Source organism: Loxodonta africana, chromosome 25 (genome assembly GCF_030014295.1).
Source record: "Loxodonta africana isolate mLoxAfr1 chromosome 25, mLoxAfr1.hap2, whole genome shotgun sequence".
Classification (NCBI taxonomy): domain Eukaryota; kingdom Metazoa; phylum Chordata; class Mammalia; order Proboscidea; family Elephantidae; genus Loxodonta; species Loxodonta africana.
The window spans coordinates 47,543,792-47,567,478 of NC_087366.1; the positions used below are offsets into that span (position 1 = coordinate 47,543,792).

Genomic DNA, 23,687 nt, shown 5'->3' on the forward strand with positions numbered 1-23,687 from the left:
GTTTTAAATACTTCTGTAGCCAGAGGATAAGGGTGACACCATTTGGGTTAGATATAAACAGAAGCAGATCTGAGAGGATGAGATAGGATGAAGCCAAAGCTATGACTCAGTCTATGATAGCCTGGCTGAAGCTGAGCTGAAGAGACAGACTTCAAACAAGGTGGAAACCAGTGTCCCTTGTACTCCCTCCTCTCAGCCTTCTCATCCTCTGCCTGGTCCTAGGTTGGCTATGCACACAGTAAAGAGTTTGGAGCCAACCCTGGGGAGATTTCTTCTTCTTGCAGGACATCCTCTTGAGAGAGGAGTCTGTGTTTACGAAGGTTAATTCCAGGCTCAACCTCAGGCCACCTAAGGCGCAAACGCTCTGAGTCAGGCGGGTTTTACACGTTCCATCTGTTGCAGAGCGCCTCGCCATGGTGCATACTTCAGTCTGTGCACTGTCCTAAACATTTCCCGCTGCTGACAGATTAAAGCTGGCCTGGCCGCGGTGTACATTCTTTGGTTCTCACACATGTTCTTATAAGGAAGAGGGGCTCGGAGAGTGCTCTCGCAACCGTGGGGCCTGTTACTGTGTTCATTGAAGTAGGGATGGTTCCTGTGCCTCCTTTCGTGTCTTTACTGCCACCAGTGTTGATGAAACACTAACAAAACAAAGCCAAAAGGCAAGTGTGTGATAAAAGCTTTGCTTCTGATGTGCTGAGGAACCAGGACATCAAACGGGGCTGGGGGTAGGGGAGGCTGTTTTCCATTTCAACAGGCCAGGTGATCAGATTTCAACAGGAGTAAGGGTGATTTTTCAAAATATTAAACAACCTACAATATGGCACAGTCACAGACCAATCAGAAGACAGGCCAGCCATATTAATAGGGCATGGTCCTAGAAGCCCCTGCAGTGCAAAGCATCAACTTTTGGTTTCTGGATTGTGGGGAAGTCCTAGGAGAAGAGCCTGAGTGGTTGGGGCAGAAGGGTTGGGGTTGTTGCTATTCATCAACTGAAAGAAAGTATTCCAACACTTTAACAAGCAGTAGCCTGCACCAGCCTTCTGGCTCTCAGACCTGTCACAGGGCAGATGGCATCGGCATGGAGGGGAGAAGCACAGAAGGAAAGAAGTCTCCATAACCTTTGCATTCACATTCTTGATCACCCAAGAGAGTTTGGTCCCCCTAAATTGCTACTTCAGGATATGAAGTCTTGGTAAGAACATACCTCCTCTGGGAGCAAGTTCCACCTTAGCTCGGGGGTGGCAGGCCTTTGGAAACTCAGCCCTGAGACTCCCCGGAGATTTCTGGCCTATCTCTGGGGAATTCAGTGCAGTTCTCCAGCAGACTAAAACCATCTCCTCCAGGCACCACCAGCTGATATTTCTACTCAAAACACATATGCTTGTGTCTGGGGAAAGGCAAGCATGAAATACACTTCATAGGAAAGCTGAAAAGCACGGAGAGGTAGTTAATTTTCAAAGAAGAGAGAAAGCCAGTGCCACGACGGGGCCAGAATGCATGATTCACGTCTGCAGAGCTGACACTGATTTTCCCACCTGGGAGAATCACCAGATGACTCGGCAGTTGAAAATATGATTTCTGATTTTTTTTTCATTCCCCTAAGATCTTACATTTTATTTTAAGGCCATGAAACAACATGAGATTAAAAGTCTCATTCAGAAATAGAAGGGGGGGTGGGGGGGAAGTATTCAGTATTCACTAGCTCTCTTTGCTCAGAGAAAATACTTTGAAAGGTATTTTAGAACTAAAATTGGAATGGGGAGGAGGCAGAAAAGATGTGTGAGCTTTCCTTGCTTGTTTCATGTTGGTCAGAGAGGCGTGCTCTGACCTTAGGGAGGACAGCAGCCTCTCACCTACAGGTGTCATGATGGTATCGCTGAGTCTAGCCCTTGTGAGGGACATCCACAGGGACCCAGGTCCCACTCTGCTCCCTGCGGCTGGTATCCTGGGCACAGCCATCAATCAGAAGCTGGACCTTCATCTTGGTGACCAGGGGAAGGACAAGTAATAGAAGAACCCCTTCATGCTTGAAAAGTTCTGCCACTTACCAGGTGTGTGTGACCTTGGGCAAGGCATTCAGGTCTCTGAGCCACAGCTTTCTTCACTCTAAGTTGGGGCTAATAACATCTGCTGGATCTATAGAAGCGGGCTAAGGTATAGGTTTTCCAATGCCTGACATTTAAAATGTAATTTTGTAGGCCCTTTTTAAGAAAAAGAATGAAAAGTTGACAAATATAGAATTGGGGCTCATGCAAGTGTAGGGCCCTATGGTTTAAGCCTCATTGAGACACCACAAATGAGCTAAGCATGTGAAGGTGCTTTGCCAAGTGTAAAGCATCAGATGAATGCATGACACTGAATTATTTTGGAAATACATATACCTACTGTGTGCTAAACTGTATGCTAGGTACAAGAGACAGAGCTGCGAATAAGACAGACATGATCCCACCCTCGTGAAACCTAAAGTCTAGCGGCACAGCATTATTGTCTATGACGGACTGGTCTCTGAATCCTGGATGCAGAAGTGAAGCCGATCAACGTGGAATGGCTTGACTGCTGACCCTCGACACTAGTCCCTCTCAGGGCTGTCCAAAGTCCATGTCCCCATACCTGGTTTCTGGACCTTGGGCTCCACTCAAGCTCAGTCTCTCTCTTTTCTTTCTTCCTAATCATGGTCTTTTTACTACAAACCAGCTTTTCTAATTCCTTATTCTCAAAAATAGAAGTCCCTGGGTGGTGCCAAAGGTTAATGCACTTGGCTGCTAACTGAAAGGTTGGAGGTTTAAGTTCATCCAGAGGTACCTTGTAAGAAAGGCCTGGCAATCTACTTTTGAAAAATCAGCCATTGAAAACCCTATGGTGCACAGTTCTACTCGGACACACGGGGTATCATCATGAGGTGAGTCGGCTCCACGGCAGCTGGTCTTCTCTAACATGAATGGACAGCAGATGCCGAGAGCTAGGCATGAGGAGGGGAACTGGGGGAAATGGCTAAGGGGTGCAGAGTTTCTTTTTGTTGTAACAATGAAAATGCTATGAAATTGATCGTGGTGATGGATTTGCAAATCTGTGAGTACCCTAAAAGCCAATGAATTGTACACTTCAAACGAGTGAATTGTATGGTATGTGAAGTACAGCTCAACCAAGCTGTTAAAAATAATAGAAACAAAGAAGCATCTACAATTCGGGGAAAGTTTATAGCAAGACAATGACCACAGTAAATAAAGACAGAGGGAAAGAAAAAAAGGTAAGCTTGAAAGAACCCAAGATAATTCAGGGAACGGGAAATAAGTTTGTTTTTTTTTTTTCGTGAAGTCGATTCCAACTAATGGTGACCCCATAGGTGTCTGAGTAAAACTGTGCTCCATAGGGTTTTTTTTTTTTTTTTAATTTTTATTGAGCTTTAAGTGAACGTTTACAAATCATGTCAGTCTGTCACATATAAGCTTATATACACCTTACTCCATACTCCCATTTACTTTCCCTCTCATGAGTCAGCCTGCTCCCTCCTTCCAGTCTCTCCTTTCATGACAATTTTGCCAGTTTCTAACCCTCTCTACCCTCCTATCTCCCCTCCAGACGGGAGATGCCAACACAGTCTCAAGTGTCCCCCTGATACAAGTAGCTCACTCTTCATCAGCATCTCTCTCCAACCCATTGTCCAGTCCCTTCCATGTCTGATGAGTTGTCTTTGGGAATGGTTCCTGTCCTGGGCCAACAGAAGGTTTGGGGACCATGACTGCCGGGATTCCTCTTGTCTCAGTCAGACCATTAAGTCTGGTCTTTTTATGAGAATTTGGGGTCTGCATCCCACTGATCTCCTGCTCCCTCAGGGGTTCTCTGTTGTGCTCCCTGTTAGGGCAGTCATCGGTTGGGGAAATAATTTTTTAAAAGGATCACTTATCCTTACAGAGATTCAAGAAGATGTTGCATCCAAAAAATAAGAATAGGGAGCTATGAGAAAAGAACAATCTAAGAACAAGAAAGAACTCTTGGAAATTTAAGAAACAGTAAATTTCTAGAGATATAAAAAATCAGTTAAAGGTCTGGAAGATAAAGTCAAGAATATCTCCCAGAACATAAAATGAAAGGTCCAATACATTGGAAATACAGAAGTTGAACACCTGACTACCAGGACTTTTAGAATGAAAAGACCAGGAAAAACAAAGGAAAGAAAACTAAAAAGAAAAAATTTCCAGCGCTAACGGAAGACAAGAGTCTTTAAAATGAAAGGGTCTAACATGAATGAAAAAAAAATACCCATGCCTGGATACATCTAAAGAAGCCCTGGTGGCACAGTGGTTAAAGTGCTCGGCTGCTAACCTAAAGGTTAACAGTTCAAACTCACCAGCCGCTCTGAGGGAGAAAGATATGGCAGTCTGCCCCATAAAGATTACAGCCTTGGAAGTCCTATGGGGCAGTTCTATTCTGTTCTATAGGGGGGCTGTGAGTCAAAATCTACTCAGTGACAATGGGTGTAGTTTTTGGTTTTTAGACACATCTATATGAACTTCCAGAACATCAAAGAGAAGAGCAGAGACTAAAAGCTTACAGAAAGATAAAATGGGAAATCCACAAAGGAACCAAAATCCAACCAGCTTCAGAAACAGTAGATCTTAGAAGACAGTGTAATGGGCTTTTAAAATTGTCATTGAAAATGATTTTGAATTGGGAATTTTATATTCTAATTCTCCATCAAGGGTGAGAGTACTAAAGCACTACCTAATATAACAGGAAATCAAGAGATACTAGATAAATTGATGAAACAGGAAATAGAAGTTTAAGTATATTGTTTGAAGTTTCACAGGTAGGCAATAAAATAATTAAATGATCACTATTTTTTTTATTATTACTATCTTAATGGGAAGGAGGATGAAGGGTAAAGGAAAAACTGGATAGCATAATCTAGATCTTTACTTTTCATACCTAGGAGTGAATAGATAATCTCTTAAACTGACACTTAAGAAACATAAGTCTAAAAATATTATTTAAAGGCATAAAAGTAAAGTTGCCTCTGAAAAGCCGGCTGAGGGTGGGGTGGGATGACACACTAGCCTGTTGCCTTTTATTTAAAAAATGGGATACAAGGTAATCAAAGTAAATGACTCTAAATTAGAGCCCAGAGGCACCAAGGAAGCCCTTGACAACAGAGGAACTACTCCCAAAGTGTATTTTGTGAAAGTAACTACTGCATGGATCATGGTTTTTACAGTTACTTAAGTTTTGGAAATTCTCTACTACCCTGTATACCCATCTTGGAGTTTCAAAATACAAGTGAGTTTATTAAAAACTGAGAGGTTCTGCAGAAAAGAAAGCAGTTTAACTTCATTTGAAAGAAGCAGATCAATTTGCTAGAAGAGCAATTCACTGAATTATTAATTTGCTAAATTTAATAAAATTACCAAATGCTGGCTATTTTTTTCTTTCATTTATAATATCTGTAAAAGGAGTATTTTAAAAGGTTTAATAGAAATGTGCAAGTGGCAAAATAATATTTTAAACATGTAAGAAGTTAGTACAACATAATTAATATAAATGGATAATTTTTCACAAATGAGATTGTTTTGGCTGCCTCTGGATCCTTTTGGACATTTCTGAATGTTGTTTATAACTCTTAAAAATTCCAAGCATCTTAAGATTTTCTTTTCCTCAATTCCTCCAGTAGCCTATCAACTTAATTATGTATTTCTAACAATTAAGCATTTAAATTAAATATAAATTCAAAAGCAACTCAAAGATGTCAAAGTTTTAAATTAATTTAAATTCTAAATTGAGAGAAACAGAAAACTAAGGCCAATAAGTCATTTAGATGTTGGTGAAAGAACACTAAAAAAATGCTTAAACTAAAAAAAAAGTAAAGTGACATTTCTAAAGTATATATAAAAGAGATGAAGTATAGTTGAAACGATCCTGTCACATACAAAATGCCAAACCTTTGGAGAGAAAAATTGTATTTCAAATAAGAATTTTTCAAATAATGCTGATTTGTTTTGCCAGGCTTCCAGCATTTTTAGGATTTTTTTTTTTTTTTTTTTTAAACTGAAGTCTCAGGGTATATCAATATTAGTTTAGTTCACATTTAGGAACGTATCTTTCAACATCAGTAGTCAAGATCAAACATTCCTGACAAAGCTGCTAAATCATTACGGGTAAATTTGGTATAACTGGCAAATCGGTCCTTCACGGAATTGCGATTAGGCGAATTGCCTTTTCATGAACTGGCTTTTAGTAGCTGATTTTCAGCAAACTGACCTAAAGCCATTTTATTTAACCTAGTTTTTCCCAAACTCATTTGATCAGTGGCTTTATTTTCATAACAATGAGCCAATTGTCCCCACTGCACATACTTTGGAAAATGCTACCACTCAAGAGGAATGGAGCGAGGTACTTGTGCTGGAGGCCCTGGAGAACAGCCGACTTGGATAATGAGAAACTGAAAGGAGGAAAGTAATGAGAAAAAGTACTTAACTTCTACCCCAATGTTGTATTTCTATAAATCTTCAGATGCTATATTCTATTCATCAATCTCTAATAGTGAATAGTTTCACATTTTAAATTAATTTATGATTTTCATAGAAAATTCATGAATGAGAAGGACGTGTTTGCGTTCTTCCTCTCCCTCTCATGTTCTTTGCGTCTGAGAAAGCCTTAACCAGAATGCCTATACACACCTCAGTACTCTCTGTAGTGGATTTGAAAGGATGCCCCACCCTGCCCCCACCAAAAGTATGTTATGACCTAATCCCTGGAATCATGAATGTGACATTTGGAAATAGGGTCTTTACAGAGATAATGAAGTTAAGGATCTCGAGAGGAGATAATCTTGGATTAACCAGGTGGGCCCTGAACCTAACGACGAGTGTCTTTTAAGAGTCGGAAGAGGAAAAGACGTCTAGAGGAGACGGCAATGTGAAGATGGAGACAGGGGTTGGAGTGATGCAGCTGCAAGCCAAAGAATGCTAGGGCCACCAGAAGCTTGAAGAAGTGAGGAAAGATTCCTCTTCCAGAAGGTTCGGAGACAGCATGGCCCTGCTGACACTTTGATTTCAGATTTTTGGCCTCCAGAACTGTGAGATAATAAATTTCTGTTGTTTTAAGCCTCCAAGTTTGTGGTAATTTTTTACTGAGACAAAGGAAAATAATGCACTATCCCACTTGCAAAGGCGCTTGTAAAAACTCTGAGTGGGAGTAAAAAAAACAACATGTAGGGCAGGGATCACACATTCACAAGCCTACAAGGGTAGACAGGATGCGGATGAGGGAAGCTGGCCAGGTGTGGGAATGGGGGGGACCCCGGCAAGCCGAGAGCCCACACATCATGTTTAGAAGGGCTGCCGCTACCCAGCTCTAGCTACTGCAGTGTGGATCCACTGTCATCAGGTCTTCCAATCGATCAAGTAAAGCCAGAAATCCAGATTTTTAAAAATATTAAAATCTTCTAACTTACAGAGTCTAGCAACTATTTCGATTTGAAAAACACCATGCAGCTGATTAGAAATATGTATTTTCTCATACATACATATGTGTATACCTACATATTACAAAGTAATACCACTTAATATTATCTTATTCTACCATGTAATAAATTATGAAAAAAATTAAAAGCTATGAAAGATGAATTTATTCCTCAGGATGTGCTCTTAGAACCGAACAGAGGGAGGAAAGGGTATGTATTATCCAAAACTTAAGGATAATAGAGGCAATTGAGAATTCGAACTGAGTCGGAGAGTTTTTTTTGGGGGGGTGGGGTTTACTTTATTTATGGCTGAGACTGAAGAGTTTTTGGAGGGTTTTGAAACTCAGAATCTTAAAGCTAGAAAGGGTATTAAAGCTCATTTGGATAACCCTCTCACCCAATAAAGGAGTTATCTTGATGAGATTCCCAAGATGGTCACTTTGCTATTGTACAAACACTGCTGAAGATGGAGAATTCACTGCTCTTCAAGATAGAATGTTCCATTGTTGGGCACTTGAGTTATCATAAGCTATTCTTCCTGATACCCTGGCATGAACTGTATCTTCCTTGAATTTCACGTCACAGTGGAAGACTACTCCCTTCCCACATAATAATACTCTAATATTTGAAATCTTGTAGTGGGTTTCCTTTTCCTTCACAAAGTCTTCATCCTGTATTGAAACATCTCCATTTCTCACCAGCCATTTCTCACATAACCTGGTCTCAAGATTCTTCTCACCCAGGTTACCTGCAGCTAGAAACTCTCTAGACATAGTGTAATGGGTGCATTTATCCAATTTCTTGACGCTGATACTACACTTAAAATAACGAAGTCTAAGGCTGTATTAGCTGTACTACACTACTGTTCTCCCCGGCCCCCACCCCCCTCCTCATCCTTTACATATATATCAGTTAGGATTTTTTATGTTGTACAAACCAAGAAATCTACTTCAGATTGGATGACAAAAACTGGAGTTTATCAGCTATGTGCTTATGTAACTCAACGGTGTTGTTAGTTGCTGTCGAGTCAGCTCCAACTCACAGAGGCTCACAGAATAAAACATTACATGGTCTTGTGCCATCTTTAACAGCCCAAGGGCATATCTGGTTTCAGGAAATGTCTAAAGAGTGTGACCAGGAACCAGCTTCTCTCTCTCCATTTCTAACCTCCGCTTCCTTGGTTCTTGTCTCCATTCTCTTTTTGTGGTCCTAAGAGACCCAAAAGCCAGCAGCTCCTGAAGCCACCTACTTCCTCAACCAAATGTAATCAGGAAGGGAAACCTGCCTTCTTGATACCCCAAAAGAAAGTCCAAGAAAGGACCATCATTGTCCCTGCCTGGTCTGATATAGGTCACATGGCCAGGGAAATGCGATTTTCTGTCTTAAGCTAACCACGAACTACCCCTTCGGTCAATCACATACAAATTACATGGGTGGGAAACGTGAGAAACAGCATGGAGAAATTGCTGCCAGTAGGGTAGTTCAAAATAATCCACTACAAAATACTAGAAAAATGTCTCCAGACTATTAAAAAAAAAAAAAAAATTAATCCCCAATGCAGGCTCTCCCACGTATTCCTGTTAAAGTTCATTGTGTTTGTACTGACCAAATGCTTTTGATCAAGGAGATAATTTTGAACTTTGGCTCAGTGTCCCAAAGTATTAGTTATTCTTTTCAGCTTTGTATCACTTACGAAACTGATATATGTAACTTCTGTGTATTTATCTCATTAAGTCTTTGGTAAAATATTGACTTAGGATGAAAAACGGAGAAGGAGTCTATCAGTCTGCTAATAAGTATGGTTCAGAAATAACTGTTTAAACAGGCATAAATAAACCTCACTAGCCCTCAGTTTCCATCCACAGAGAATGTACCATCTACAGAGAATGTGCCATTATATACCATAATGTCTCAAGGTACACTCTTTCTATAGCATTTCCAAATTGAATACAGTCTTTTGGCTGCTTTCTTAATGCCCACAGACAGAAGTAGGTATGTCCACTGGGAGAGAGGACCCTTCACAGAACACGTTACAAGCTGTCATCAGGCACACCGGGTCCTTACACGACACCTCTCTGCTTCAGGTAGGACCTCCCAGCGTTCTGACCCATCTCTTCCTCCTGCAGCTGACACACTTCCTCCCAAGCATCAGCTTGTATTCTAGTCAGAGTACATCCTGCTGCTCCTTTTGAAACCAGAGGAACCTGCTCTTTCAGAGCTTCATTCCTAAAGAACAACTCAGAGGGTGCAGAACTGCTTCCTTCTCATGTCATACTCTTTTATTTATCATCTTTTGATTTCTCTTTACCACCTTCAAAATTTTTTTTCTTTCTGAAATGTTTACTAGACAATTTCATAATGGCATAGGACAGTGGACGTCTGTTCTTCTGGTTTGTCCAGCATCCACCCACCCGCCAAGCTTCTGAAGAGCTTCTGCCCCATTCCAGTCATGGGTTTCCAGTGGGACTGTCAACACATCACCCCCTTGGTCCAGTGGGCTTGAGACCAAAGAAGTCCTTCTAAAATACTACTTCATTTTTTTTTTTCATTTGGAACTGAAGGACCACAACCTTTTCTTTTGAGTCACAGAGACACAAAAATGTGAACTGGGGACTGCTGGAAGCCAGCTTCCCTACCAGGTTGTAGAGAAGACTAGCCGTAGTGGGAAAGGGTCAGGTCAACTCCAAGGAAGGAGTAGTGCAGAGAGAAACAGATCCAGGGAGAGGAAGAGGGAAAGCCCGAGAGATGCTCAGAGGGAGATAGGCACCAAGTGGAGACACAACACAGACTGATCTCTGAAATCAGTCTCACCAGATGTGCCCCTGGCTTTGTAGTATAGTAAATATGGACAGTAAATTGCCTTTTGAGATCAGGCAGTCTAAGATGGATTTTTCTCACTTAAAACAAAAAGAATTTTGACAAATCCACGTAGGAGGAAGGCAGGGTAGTATAGCATTTATAACCAAGCAAATCTGATTCAAGCTGACTCAATTTTGTAAAATAAATTTTAACCAAAACAAACTAAATGAACCTGAGGTCTGACTCTGAACTCTCAGCCTCAGCCTGAGAAGCCATAGAAGATGAGGGCAAGCTAACTTCCTCCTCTACATGGTTGTGAGCATTAGAAGGACGAGCAAGTTGCTTGGTCCACAGTAGGCTTTTAATAAATGGTAGCAATTACTTTCTAGTGTAAGAAAGTTGAAAGGTAGAGGAGAGTTCTTAAAGTCCTTTCACCTATCCCGCTAGGAAGATTATGTTAGCAAATAGCTGGCAGATGCTTTTACGATTGTCGAACCCAATTTATCTTAATTTGAGAGGATGGTACAGTGATATTTCCCATTACAAGTGAGAACAGATTTGTTCCCCTTTATTTCTGAAGGACAGTATTATAGTATGATTGGTGTCCTTTGTGTGGTAAGGGCCATTTCCAATATCCATTTCATTCTTTGCAGAGCAAGGCGCTGTCTCAATTCTCCCTCACTGCTTCCCAAGTCCCCACCCTCTGCCAGGCTCCATGGCTGCAGCAGACTGCTTTCTCGCCTCTCCAGTTTCCTAGCACCTGGCTGAGTCGCTTCCCTTGAATATATCTAACAATAGGAATATTCCACACTTTTCTAGATGGTATGCTCTCACAAGCTCAAGAGCTTTTTACTAACTAGCTCAAAGGATATATTTTTTTTTTTACTCAAAATAACTTGGTTATCTTGAAAACGGTGGAACTACATTTGGGGGCCATGACTCCCTATTTTTCATTTCTTTCAAGGGCCTTTTACTGTCCTTTACAAAGGTGGCCACCATTCTTCACGACCTATCAAATTTACGAGGTTTGACAAATCAGTTTTATTTATGCAGTTTAATGGAAGTTCCATTCATTTATCCTTGGAGAATTTCTGAAAACTCAGTACAAACTTCACTTAAAACACACAGATAATTTTCATGTGAATATGCTGACCATGTTAAAAAAAAAAATCACAAAAACATGTACTTTACCTAAAATTAAAACTGATTTTAATCAATTACTTTTGAGCCGTGCAAAGTAACATCCATCATTTCCCATTTCCTGGGCCTGCTTCATTTTCTGTTGGCTCCCTATAGGGAAAAATGGGATTCCCCCCGTCCCTACGTTCTATTCCAAGTGCTGAGAAGAGGAAAAGAGATCGCAGCTCTGTAGCTGCAGGGGCAGCCAAGCAAGAGATTGATTCAACAGGAGAAATGCAATGCATCCCAGAAGATTCCCTGGGATTTGATGCCCTGCTGCTTAGGGTACAATTTGTTGTAATAAGAAACTGAAGATTTTCTGTCAGGGAAGTTAAATTGCTCAGTGATGGCTTGTGAAAGTTAAAAAAAAGAACTACAATAGGAAAGTTTTTATTCTGGGAATGCTTTCACAAATAGGAAGGCAAAAAACAATTTTCCAGAGCATATTTTATACGTTGCCCCCACTTGGTGAACAAAGAAGGGTCAATGTTTTCCGATGCAGGTGCCCTAGCCCTAGGGGTGGAGGGTGACTTCCGTCTGGCTCCACAGAGAGGCTGTTTAGTGAGAATCAGGCAAATGCAACTGAGAAGAAGTATTTCCTGGCTTCTGCTGGCCTGGCCTGGGGGCTCAAGAGCCAAGGTAGGTGCTGGAATGGATGGGGTTGGTCCACAGCTGTGGGATTTGGGGACAAAAGGGAATTGGTATCCTTATCCCAGGTAAGGATGGGAGGCAAGAGAGGGTCTAAAATGTAAAATGCCAGTAATGCCATGCTGTCACAGATCACCCTGGCCAGAACGTACAGCTGCCAACCTCAGACTACAGGCTTTCTCAGCACTCCCCTCTCCCATGTGGCCCTGGGGCTCTCAGAAATGCCACTGCCCATAGGTGCACGGTTTTTGTTGAAATTTAACCGCTTGGGTCAGCTGTAGATGGGGCTGAAGAACCTGAAAGTGTTTTTTTTTTTTTTTTTTTTTACACCCCTCAGGACAGAGCCTCTATTTTGTACATTATAATAAAAGTGTCTGAGGGTTTAAGGATTTGATTTTCAGGCTGTATCAAAATAGCTGCATAAAAAAAAAAAAAAAAGCCATGTCAAAAGATTACATTCACCAAGCAGTTTCCCCTGGAATGCTGTCTTCTGGGAGAAGGCATCCCCAGGTGGCAAATTCTGACATCCACCAGCTGGTCACAGACGGTCTCCAGATTTAGCACAGTCACTCCTGGAGGCCTGGCCATGCTGGCATTGGCTGCTGTGCACCCTTAGAGCTTCTGAGCCCAAATGGAAGCCCTGAATGCAAGAAATTAGTTTCCCAAACAAGACAGTTGGGTCCAAATTCATGAAAATAAGAACAGGGACAGCAAATCCTGGGACTGCTATTTTCCAGAAACAGAATGGCCTCCTTTACCAATCAGGAGACAATGGTCTGGGCTGGCTATAGTCTTGCTAGGTCAGAGTATGACAGGGTACAGCCAAATGTGGATTTTAGCTCCAAGAATGCTATACAGAGGGGCTTCAGAAAACCAGACACAGCAACTCCTCTACCTGAGGCTGTGAGGCAGTAGAATGGTGAATAAAATCTTGAAATCAATCAGTAGACCCCAACATCCACTTGATCCACTGAAGGGAATCCTACTCTAGCACTGCTAATACCTTGTCCATCACTGGACAGACCTGATTTGGTCTAAGAATTCCATTCCTCTTCAGGTTCTCAAATGCCCACTTTTTCAGAGGAGGCCCACTTACCTGGTTTAGGAATTGTCTATAAACTCCGCCACATCTAAGGCTTTGCCTGTTTTGCTTACCACTGTCTCCAGGGCCTAGGACAGTCTAGTAGTAGTCGTTGTTGTTATTAGTTGCCATCAAGTCAGCTCCAACTCATGGCAACCCTATGTGTAAAAGAACAAAATGTTGTCTGGTCCTACACCATCTCCATGAGTGCCTTCCAACCTAGGAGGCTTGTCTTCCAGCACTATACTGGACAATGTTCTGATGTGATCCAGAGAGTTTTCACTGGCTGATTTTCAGAAGTAGAATACAGGGTTTCTTCCTAGTTTGTCTTAGTCTGGAAGTTCTCATGAAACCTGTCCACTACGGTATCTGAAATACTGGTGGTATAGCTTCTAGCATCATAGCAACAGGTCTCAAATGTTTTTGTTGGAAAATAAGTGCCTGAACTAGAAGCTTGAGATACTTCCATCCAAATGAACCATGGTCCTCTGCATTCAGGAGGCCATGCAGTAAGCGATTCACTAAGTGTGGAAGATGGGGAGGCATTTGTTAGCCCAAATGATCTCCCAGGCTACCTTCTATTACTGAGGCATATCTAAAAGGGCATCTTCTACTTTAGGGACACAGATCAGATCGAGGTTCCTATAGATAATAGACTTCCTAAAGATCCCTACCTGCTAGCATTGCTGCAGAAGCAACATGTTTGGCTTGGGGCATCAGGACAATTGCACAGTGGTATCCATAATGGGGATGGGGGAGGGACAGGCAGGTTCTTATCTTTTTTGTCCAAGGAGAATGGGACTGTGGACTATACAGTTACCTAGTACTCTCGGCACAGAGGGTTTCGGCAATACAATCCAGAATGAAGAAAAAGGTGGAGTCCTCTAAAGACAGTTGGGCAGTGGTTCTCTAGTAGCCAGGAGAGAAGAACACCATGGAGTTGTGTGGCCAGGTGACAGAAAGCACAGGCTTTATGCATGTTCTGCCAGGAGCAACATTTTGGAGGTGGTCCATGCATCACCTCCTTCCTCCCCAACATTATATCTAATAATCATTTTGTTTTATCCCTAAGTCAGCAGGTAAATAGCCATGTTGGACCAAGGCTTGATCTGTGAAGCTGCCAGATGACCTAAGCCTGCTCAGATCTGTCTGCTGCCACCAGAGTTCCGTCACATTGTAGAGCAAGCCTGAGGGGCAGCAATGGCAGAAGGGCTGCTGCATTCGGGAGAATGTGCAGGCTCGTGTCTTCCTGCCTCCTCTTTTTCAGAGGGGCTGGAGGGTCGAGCCTTGTGCCAGTTCCATGTTCAGACTGTCCTGATTTCCATTCTAGAACTAAGACCAGAAAGCTGGGGCATTCTCATACAACTAGTGGGTTCATGGCTGGAACCACTCAGCACAGATGGCCAGTGAATCTGTCGTTACACAAACATACGGGTAGCTTCTCAGGCAAGGTGCTCAGGGCTAACGTGAAGTCAGGGTATCTTAGAGGACTGATCAGTGAACTGAAGCACAGAAATTTACATTTCTCTGCTTCCCCAAGAGAAGTGCAGCCAGAGAAATTGTTGATAATGCTCTCCCTTGCTCTCCTACCCAAAACCTCATATTAGCTCTGAATTATTCCTACCTAAAAAGCACATGTGATTAGGTATAAGCTTAAATTAGTGGTTTGATATTTATGCAGCTGAATTGCAGGCAGTGGTGGTCGTGATGGTGGCAGGAGAAGTAGCTGCCATAGTTGCTGCTACTGCAGCTAGTTCTCCTTCTTCCCTCTTCCTTTATGGTCTTCTTTTTCACTGTTTCCTTTTGTTGTCTGTCTACTTCCTGAGTCAAGGGAACCCTTTGGAATTAAATTAAAAGGGTTAAATTAAAACGGCGTGGGCTGTGATGGGCACCCTCCCCCCACTGCCATGCAGGGGTGACTGCCCCAGGGTCAGACAAGCAGCTGTGGCTAAGAAATCACTCTTACAGAATTGGTAGCCAAACGGAAAGGAGTCTGTGTTAGAAATGCCAGGTAACTCAGGATTGTACACACACGAACACTCACATACAGCTCAAAACCATACACAGGGGTTGTGCCACCAAACAGACTTTAACTGCAAATTACAACTTGGGAAGAAAAAAAAAGATTAAGTGGCTAATGAATGGTCTACATCAATAAGCTGGGAACAGAAGATCTGTTCACTTACTAAAAAAAAAAAATTTTGTAAACCTCACCATGGACAATAAATGGCAAGCAAGGTAAGTGGACAGAAGACTGAATGAATTGCAGATACCTATACTCCTTGGAAAGGGGCAGTTCTACTCTGTCCTATAGGGTCACTATGAGTCGGAATCGACTCGACGGCACTGGGTTTTTTTTTTTATACTCACAGGTAGAGGACTGGTGCTCATGTATCTCTAGGCCCCACACTGTGAGTCTGGCTGAGGAGAGTTCCAAGCTAGATACAATAGCCAAGGACCCTGAACCCTAGGAATGATCTTCACTGACAGACATACTGACACAGGCATCCTGAGAGAGCTACCTAACCACGCCTGGGCCACACAGACAGCAGAGGGAACAGCAGAGGCAGGCACAGGTGAGTGCTAGGTGAGTGATGGCACCTACTACCCTCCCTGGTACCCCCATGAACGTGCGCCCGGCAAGTCCTGCTGGCTCCTGCACTGGAGTGTCATGCTGACTGGTGACAAATACCCGCAAAAGAACAACTGTAGGTCTTTCGGAAGAAAAGCCAGCTTGAGCACAATAGTAGAAGGTACTGCTGTGATGAAACCTTGTATTTTATCAACGCATCTGCCAAAGCTCCTGAGAGAAAAGTTAAAAAATTACTAGCAAAACAAAAACTGATGGAGATGCTGTATAATTACTGGCAATCTCTGAGTTACAAACATGTGACTTGTCAACTACTGTTGCATTTTACTTCCTGCTCTTTCTAACTACTCCATCTTTTCTGGCAATCATCTGAGCTGGAATCTCAATCCTGTCAACTTTCTCCTCCTTGAGGAAGGATTTCATATCCTCCTTCCCCTTTCTCTGATCACAAGCACAGTGAACTTAAGCCATCTCTCTATCACATGTGCACATAGCCCCTTGGTCATTCTTATTCTTCCAAGTCTTCCCAAGGCACCCATAAACATGTCATTCCCACCACCACAATAATCCTATTTATGGACAACGAAACCAATACTGAGGAATCTAACCCTATATGATCAAAGAAAAAATCCTTCAATATTTTAAAGTGAATTCAGATTAGATATAATAAAAATAAATGTCACCCATTCTCATATTCTTTTGAAGAAGGGGCAATATTTTGGTGGGAAGGGGAGAGCACAATTTGGTGACAGTTATCCAAATTTAGGAGCCCTGGTGGCAGAGTGGTTTAGAACTTGGCTGCTAACCAAAAGGTCAGCAGTTTGAATCCACCAGCTGCTCCTTGGAAACCCTATGGAGCAGCTCTACTCTGTCCTATGGGGTCACTATGAATTGGAATTGACTTGATGGCAAGTTTCTTTTTTAATCCAAATTTAAAAAGTATATAACTTTTGATGCAGCTAGTTAACATTTATGCATTTATCACAAGGCTTTATCTTATGGATTCAGTAGCACAAGTACACAAGGATACAAGTACATGGATATTAAATGTAGCACATGAGCACAATTAAGTGTCCTGGAATTCCCAGTCTTTGCAGTGTAACCCATGATTTGCTATGATCCACACAGTCGAATGCCTCTGCATAGTCAATAAAACACTGGTGGGCCAGTGGCCTATACTTTGACCTCGTTCATCAGCCTCCACAGCCTTGTGAGCCAGCAGCCTGTAGTCTGATCTACTGGTTTGGGCTCTTCAGATCCTGCAGCCACTGGATTGGGAGAAGCCTATGCCTGACCCATGGATTTGGGACTTGCCAGCCTCCACAACTGTTTGAGCCATTTCCTTGATATAGTTTGTGAGTTCTGTGAGCTGCTGCAGCATATTACAGAACCCAAAGACAGCGAGACAGTGCTGAGGGGATGAGGAATAGTTGATATTAGAGCTGATGGAGTGGTACAGTGATTTGGAAAAGTTGGACGTTTGGGGCATCTTTAACCTCTGCCTCATAGGAATCACCTTTGTGATGACCCTTATAAAGGAAATTATTCATTTAGTTGGTATTCTTTTTCTGGTATTCTCTGTTTTCAACAAAGATCTGACATCAGCAATGGTATCTCTTGTTTCACATCCTCTTCTGACTCCAGCTTGAATTTCTGGCAGTTTCCTGTCGATGTATCGCTGCAACCATTTTTGAATAATCGTGAGCAAAATACTACTTGTGTGTTTTATTAATGATATTGCTTGATAACTTCTACATTCTGTTGGGTCATCCTTCTTTGAAATGGGCACACATATGGATCTCTTTCAGTAGGTGGGCCAGGTAGCTGTCTTCCAAATTTCTTGACAAAGAAGACTGAGTGCTTCCAGGGTTGCATCCGTTTGTTGAAACAGCTCAACTGGTATTCCATCAATTCCTGAAGCCTTGTTTTTTGCCAATGCCTTCAGTGCAGCTTGGACTTCTTTCTTCAATACAATTGGTTCTTGATCATAGTCTACCGCCTGAAATGGTTGAACATCAACCAATTCTTCTTGAAACACTGACTCTGCATTTTCCTTCCATCTTCTTTTGATGCTTCCTGCATGGTTCAATATTTTGCCCATAAAATCCTTCAATATTGCAACATGGATTTTTTTCTTCAGTTCTTTCAGCTTGAGGAATGCTGAGAGTGTTCGTCCCTTTTGGCTTTCTAACTCCAGGTCTTTGCACATTTAATTTTTGCACATTTAATTTTTGCACAGTCCATTTCAGCTCACTAATGCCTAGGATATCAATCTTTATGCATTCCATTTCATTTTTGATGACTTACAATTTTCCTAAATGCATACTTTGTACCTTCAAAGTTCTGATTATTAATGGATATTTGCAGCTCTTTCTTCTCATTCTGAGTCATGTCACATCAGTATGTGAAGGTCCCGAAAGCTTTACTTCATCCACATCACTAAGGTTGAAGTTGTATTCTGAGTGCCTTCCAACCTGAGGGGCTCATCTTCCAGCAGTGTATCAGACAATATTCCACTGCCATTCATAATGTTTTCACGGGCCAATTTTTTTTAAGACGTACATTGCCTGGTCCTTCTTCCTAGTCTGTCTTAGTCTGGAAGCTTTGCTGAAACCTGTCCACCATGGGTGACCCTGCTGGTATTTGAAATATCGGTGGCATAGCTTCCAGCATAACAGCAACATGCAAGCCACCACAGTATGACAAGCTGACAGACGAGAGGTGGTTTTAAGAAATATTTTTTTTTTTTCATTATGAATGGAATCTCCATTTGTATTTTTTGAGAGATTCTGGTATATGTTAGAATTACTTATTTACTTTCAATACTCTCTCTCTGACAACATGCTAAAACTTAATCATGTGGGACTTTGGGATATATTTAGATTTGGCCACTCACACACAGAAAATTTCAACAAAGAAACGTTTAGCAGTGGTTACCTCTAGGGAGTGGGATGACAATTGGAAAGATGAGGGTGATTTTTACCCTTCTGTTCTGACTTTCTCTTTGTTCTTTTGAAGGAGCGCTGGTGGTGCAGTGGTTAAACTCGTGGCTGCTAACTGAAAGGTTGGCAGTTTGAACTCACCAGCCACTCTGCAGAAGGAAGATGTGGCCATCCACTTCCTTTATAGCCTTGGAATCCCTACAGGACAGTTCTACTCTGTCCTGTAGGGTCGCTATGAGTCGAAATCGACTCAGTGGCAACGGGTTTGGTTTTGGTTCTTTTGAAAAAGTCCTTTCCTAGTACATAATATTCTTACAAAACAAACATTAAGTTGACAGAACATGTGTGAATATACTGAAAGTTCCCCTCGGCCTTACAAAGCCTCCACAGCCTGTTACCATTTTTTGATTCCTAGAGAAAATCAAGTTTACTTAGTATTCAATATAATTCGAAATAGTTTATATTCAATTTTATTTCTTCATTGTTATTTTCTCCTTTTGGTTTTTTGGCAAATGTATAGATAGCCCTGGCGATGTGATATTATCAGCTGAGTTGACTCTCCCGCGCTAGTCTGGGGACCTCACCATCATCTATAACACTGCCTTTAACAGGAAAATGAATCCCAAGTTCCAAACTACCAAAAAGCAAACTAACTTTTCAAACGTGACCCATCCTCTGATTCAGGACTGACTGAATTAGAATTTCTAAGAAAATTTATAAAATATTCTTAAATTATTTTCACTCTTTCTGACATCTTTAATGCTAAGGGATGGAAGACCCTGCATACATAGTCCCAGGTCTACACCCAGAGACTCTCGGAATAAGTATTCTCAGCTAATATGAAAGATCCTACATTTTGTTGTTCACGAATCATATCCAATTTGCTTTATGAAACATAAAGAACCTGATATTGTCTTGTATTATAAATAGAACTTACTTCTAATGAGTGAAAACAAAAAGACAGGATAGAAAGAAGTGAGCTGAGAGCAATGCAGTAATTTGGATGTAAATGAACATTTCAAATATGGACAGTTTCCCCTCTAAGGTTAGATGTTAAAATTTAGCCAAGGTCAGAAGTGACAAAATCACCACTAGAAACATGACCGGTGACCTCAATCTAGTTATTGCAAACAGTATATTATACATTGTAAAACTGTTACGGCAGATGGCAATCCAGTCACCTCTCGGTAACTCACGCCTAGCTAACTGTCCGTGTCCTTGGCGAACGATGAGCACAAAGCCCACCCTGAGCATGTGCCTGGAGACGGTGTGGATCAGCTGACAGCGCACGGTGGGAGTCCTCCGGCGCACACTCCAGGGGGCGAGAACCACTGCCAGCGTCCTAGTCCCACTTTATATTCTGAAATTACGAAGGGCACACAGTGCATCTGCTCCACTTGTGCACGCTTCCAAATTGACACTATCGCCTGAGCTAAAGCCCCTCCCATTTCTCTTTGTTGGTTACGGGTTATTTATGGCCCTTGCTTCTACTATAACGTTGAAAGCAGAAGGTCCAGATCTCACGCATTTGCAGTGGGTCAATACAGATTGGATTTCTTGAAATTCAGAACACTGCAGAGCAATTCCTTAACAAGCTCCAGGGAAGAGAGACTCGAGGGAGGCTTAGAGGTTTGTCACCCAGCCTCACAACAGACTGCACATTTACAGCAAGACTGTGACCTGCCAGCACCAGGAAAACATAACCAGATGTATCCCAAACATGGGGTATACTCTGGTGGACTTGACTGCACTTACAAGAAAGGCCTCTTTGTTTGATACAAGGTTAAGTCAGTGAAATTGCCCATTGACTAAGGAGTAAGTAATTTAGAAAAATCAGCCTTGAACACCCAGTGGAGCACAGTTCTATTCTGACACACACGGGGTCACTGTGAGTCGGAATCAACTTGACAGCAACTGGTTTTACTGGTAACTTAATCCTTCAGAGAAACCTTGGAGAATTTGGGAAAAAGTGGATTCAAAAATATGTGCATAACGGGCATCCTGGAAGGCGTGTGGCCTTCTTGATGGAAGTGATGGGCCACTTTGACGTTTTGTGCTTCAGAGTTGGCTGAGCAGGCTGCCTGGATGTCAAAAGGGTGGGGAGGATGGGGTAGGAAGAGTCGGAGTAGAGTGGGGCTGGCTGGCAGCTGAGGGGAGCCTGGAGGAAGGAGAGTTTTCTCAATCTGTACCTCCTGGCTGGACTCCATCCATTCATCCAGCAGCCTGTGGCTTGGCTTCCTGAGACCAAGCCCAGAAGTTCAGAGAGGTAACCATCCAGGACCTGCCTCTCATTACAACACTGAGGCTCAGAGAAAAGCCTTATCTCTTTGTATTCAATTCAAATTTTCTGAGAACCCACAAGATTCATCATACTGAACAGACATTTCACCGCTCATGGGAAAGTCTACAGTCCCAACCCTCAAGGCAACCTCTTCTAAGTTTGATTAAAGCTGACTCACAGTCTGGATTCCAAGGCTGTTCCCCACCTACAGAAGTTCTGAAAACACCCTTGGGGTCACCATGGTGCCACGGCTGGTTTGTGGACCTCTGCCATCCACCTGGGTGCTGAGGCCTTTGCCATCTTCTGGTTTCTCTCTGCCTGTACCAACTTCCTAGCCCAGGTCTGGCTTCCTGACCAAGCGCCTCATTTCTAGTTTACTGCCTTTGCCTGATAAATCAGACCCTGGATTTGCTTCTGCTCTTGTCATGTTAATTCTGGTTACTTCTCCTCCCAGCTGTCTCCTGAGGCTTTCCTCAAGTGAGAACAGGTAGTGTCCTGGGCTCTGGCTTCTTCATTCAATAGAACCACCCCTCTGCCTGTTCTTTCATGTTGCACAAGTCTACATCTGGATTTGCCCTCTGCTGAGCCCCTTTGGGTCAGCATCGTGTTGGCGTGGCCTGCAGAGCTGGGAAATTCAGTATCTGTCCAGACTGGTACACCTGTTCTCCAGGGACACCCCTTCCCACACACAGTACCAGGTGCTTTTGGAGTACCTGTCTAGTAGTGACCGTGTTCTGTGGTGGAGACTAGGTATTCCAGCCTCATCTCATGGCATGTACATCTCTGTGCTCTTTCCCTTGGACTGCTGTCGGTCTCCACTTCCAAGCTTATGTTCTTAGCCCACTGCCAATCAGGGTCTAATACCCACCAGCACTAGACTTCAACATCGACCTCCCCGCTAAAGTGCCTCTGAGTTACAAGAACATCTAAGGGCAAAACACCCATTGGTCTGGAGAAGCTGAGACTAGTGAAGAAATGATTCATTACCAACAGCTCCTTCACCTGAACCAATGACAGGTACCTTCGTGCTTGGGTCATACAGTGGTTAAGAGGGCAAATGACTCATATGAAAGCAGCCTGTGAACCATAAAGCACTGACAAGGGTAGGGGCCATTGTAACTGGCAGCTGGACCGAGGGCCCAACACTGGCCATCCCCACTGGGATCAGCACAGCCTCCCAAACTAGGTCTGGGCCCATGCTCCCACCCCCAACCCCTGGCTTCCACAGCACCCTGCACTTGCCTCCATCATTGCAAGCTGCAACATATTGTAATCATCCACTCCACATCGAGACAACATCTAATTAGTCTCTGTATACCCATAGTGCTTGACACATGGAAGAACTGTACGAATGATGAACGAACAAAGAAATGAATAAAGGAAGGTCTGCTTTTACATGCTGATTGAGAAGCAGGCAGGAAACTTGACATAAAGTAATAATCAGAATGACTTTAGTGTCAGCCTTTTGCCCAGGGTTAAGACATCCTAGCCTTTACTTGATCCCTTCTCCCTGGGACTGACCTGTACGGCTCCATGGTCCGAATGCCATAAAACAGCGCCTCCTCCAACAGGCCAAGGTTGATGCAAGCATCCATGGCGCAGTCGAGCACCTTCAGCTGGTAGATGTTGGTGTCGGGAAGCTGCTCAGAATTGCTGCTTAGGATTGTCTGGCACATTGCCAGAACCTGTTCCCACTCTGTTATTAACCTTGGTTAAGGATTCATTGTCTTCACCAAGAAAAAACAAAAGTAAAATCAGATTCTCTAAAAGGCTGAGGAGCTCCCAGGCACAGGAGGGGAGGAAGCGCCCATTATTGAACAGATGAGTTGCCTGAAAACACGTCTGAGGAACAAAAACACAAAAGTGGCATCTCAGCTAAGGAAACTCTGTTTACATCAACAGACCATCTTCTAACAGAGCCTGGGCTTCAGGGGATTACATTTTCCAAAGAACCATTCTCTCTTCATATGCCTATATGTATTCCCTTCAAACCTAGCCCTGAAATAAATGCAGCTGTTTACCAAACTGGCTTAAAGACTGAGGTCAATTTAAAATTATTAACTCTGTGAACCTGTTTCAAAACTGATATGAAATTCAAGAAGCTTGAGAGAGATTCATTTTTAGAAACGAGGGGCTCATGTTTGCTTCTGTGCTGTTTGAAGCTTGGGCATTCTGAAACCAAATACACACACAACACACATACACACACAACACACACACACAACACACACACACACACAGTAGGTGAAGCAATTTGAAGAAATCCATTTCCAATGAATTGCATATTTAATGTTTTTGGTTATAAAGCAAAAATGACCCAAGCCTATATGTAACCAAATGAAGGTTAAAATATTCTTATCTTATTTTAATCCCCTCCCCCTCAAAAAAGAACGTGGCTTATGCACATAAATTATGGGCAAGAGGAACAATGCTTCTGAAAGGATGAGAAGGCCCAATATCCACTGACTTTCTGATTAACCCCAGTCAATGACTTAATCTCACGGACCCTCTGTGAGTCCTCACTTTTTACAACTAGTATTCCCTGTCTACTTAAAGGCAGTCAGAGGATTAAGGACATGGTAAAGGTTGGCAGTTCGAAGTCATCATCCGCTCCATGGGAGAATGACGTGGCACTCTGCTTTGATGAAGATTACAGCCTTGGAAAGCCAATGGGGCAGTTCCACTGTGTCTTGTAGGGTCACTATGAG

At 42.6% G+C, this 23,687-nt stretch overlaps 1 protein-coding gene across 8 annotated transcripts in view; it reads right to left on the bottom strand.

The window, feature by feature from the left end:
* Window positions 1–23,687, bottom strand: part of SMYD3 (SET and MYND domain containing 3) — a 783,945-nt gene that overhangs the window by 112,146 nt on the left and 648,112 nt on the right. For all 8 annotated transcript variants that reach the window (XM_064276780.1, XM_064276777.1, XM_064276778.1 and 5 more), the window contains one exon: window positions 22,501–22,675. In XM_064276780.1, coding sequence (XP_064132850.1) covers window positions 22,501–22,675 — 175 coding nt within the window. The remainder of the gene's footprint in view (window positions 1–22,500; window positions 22,676–23,687) is intronic.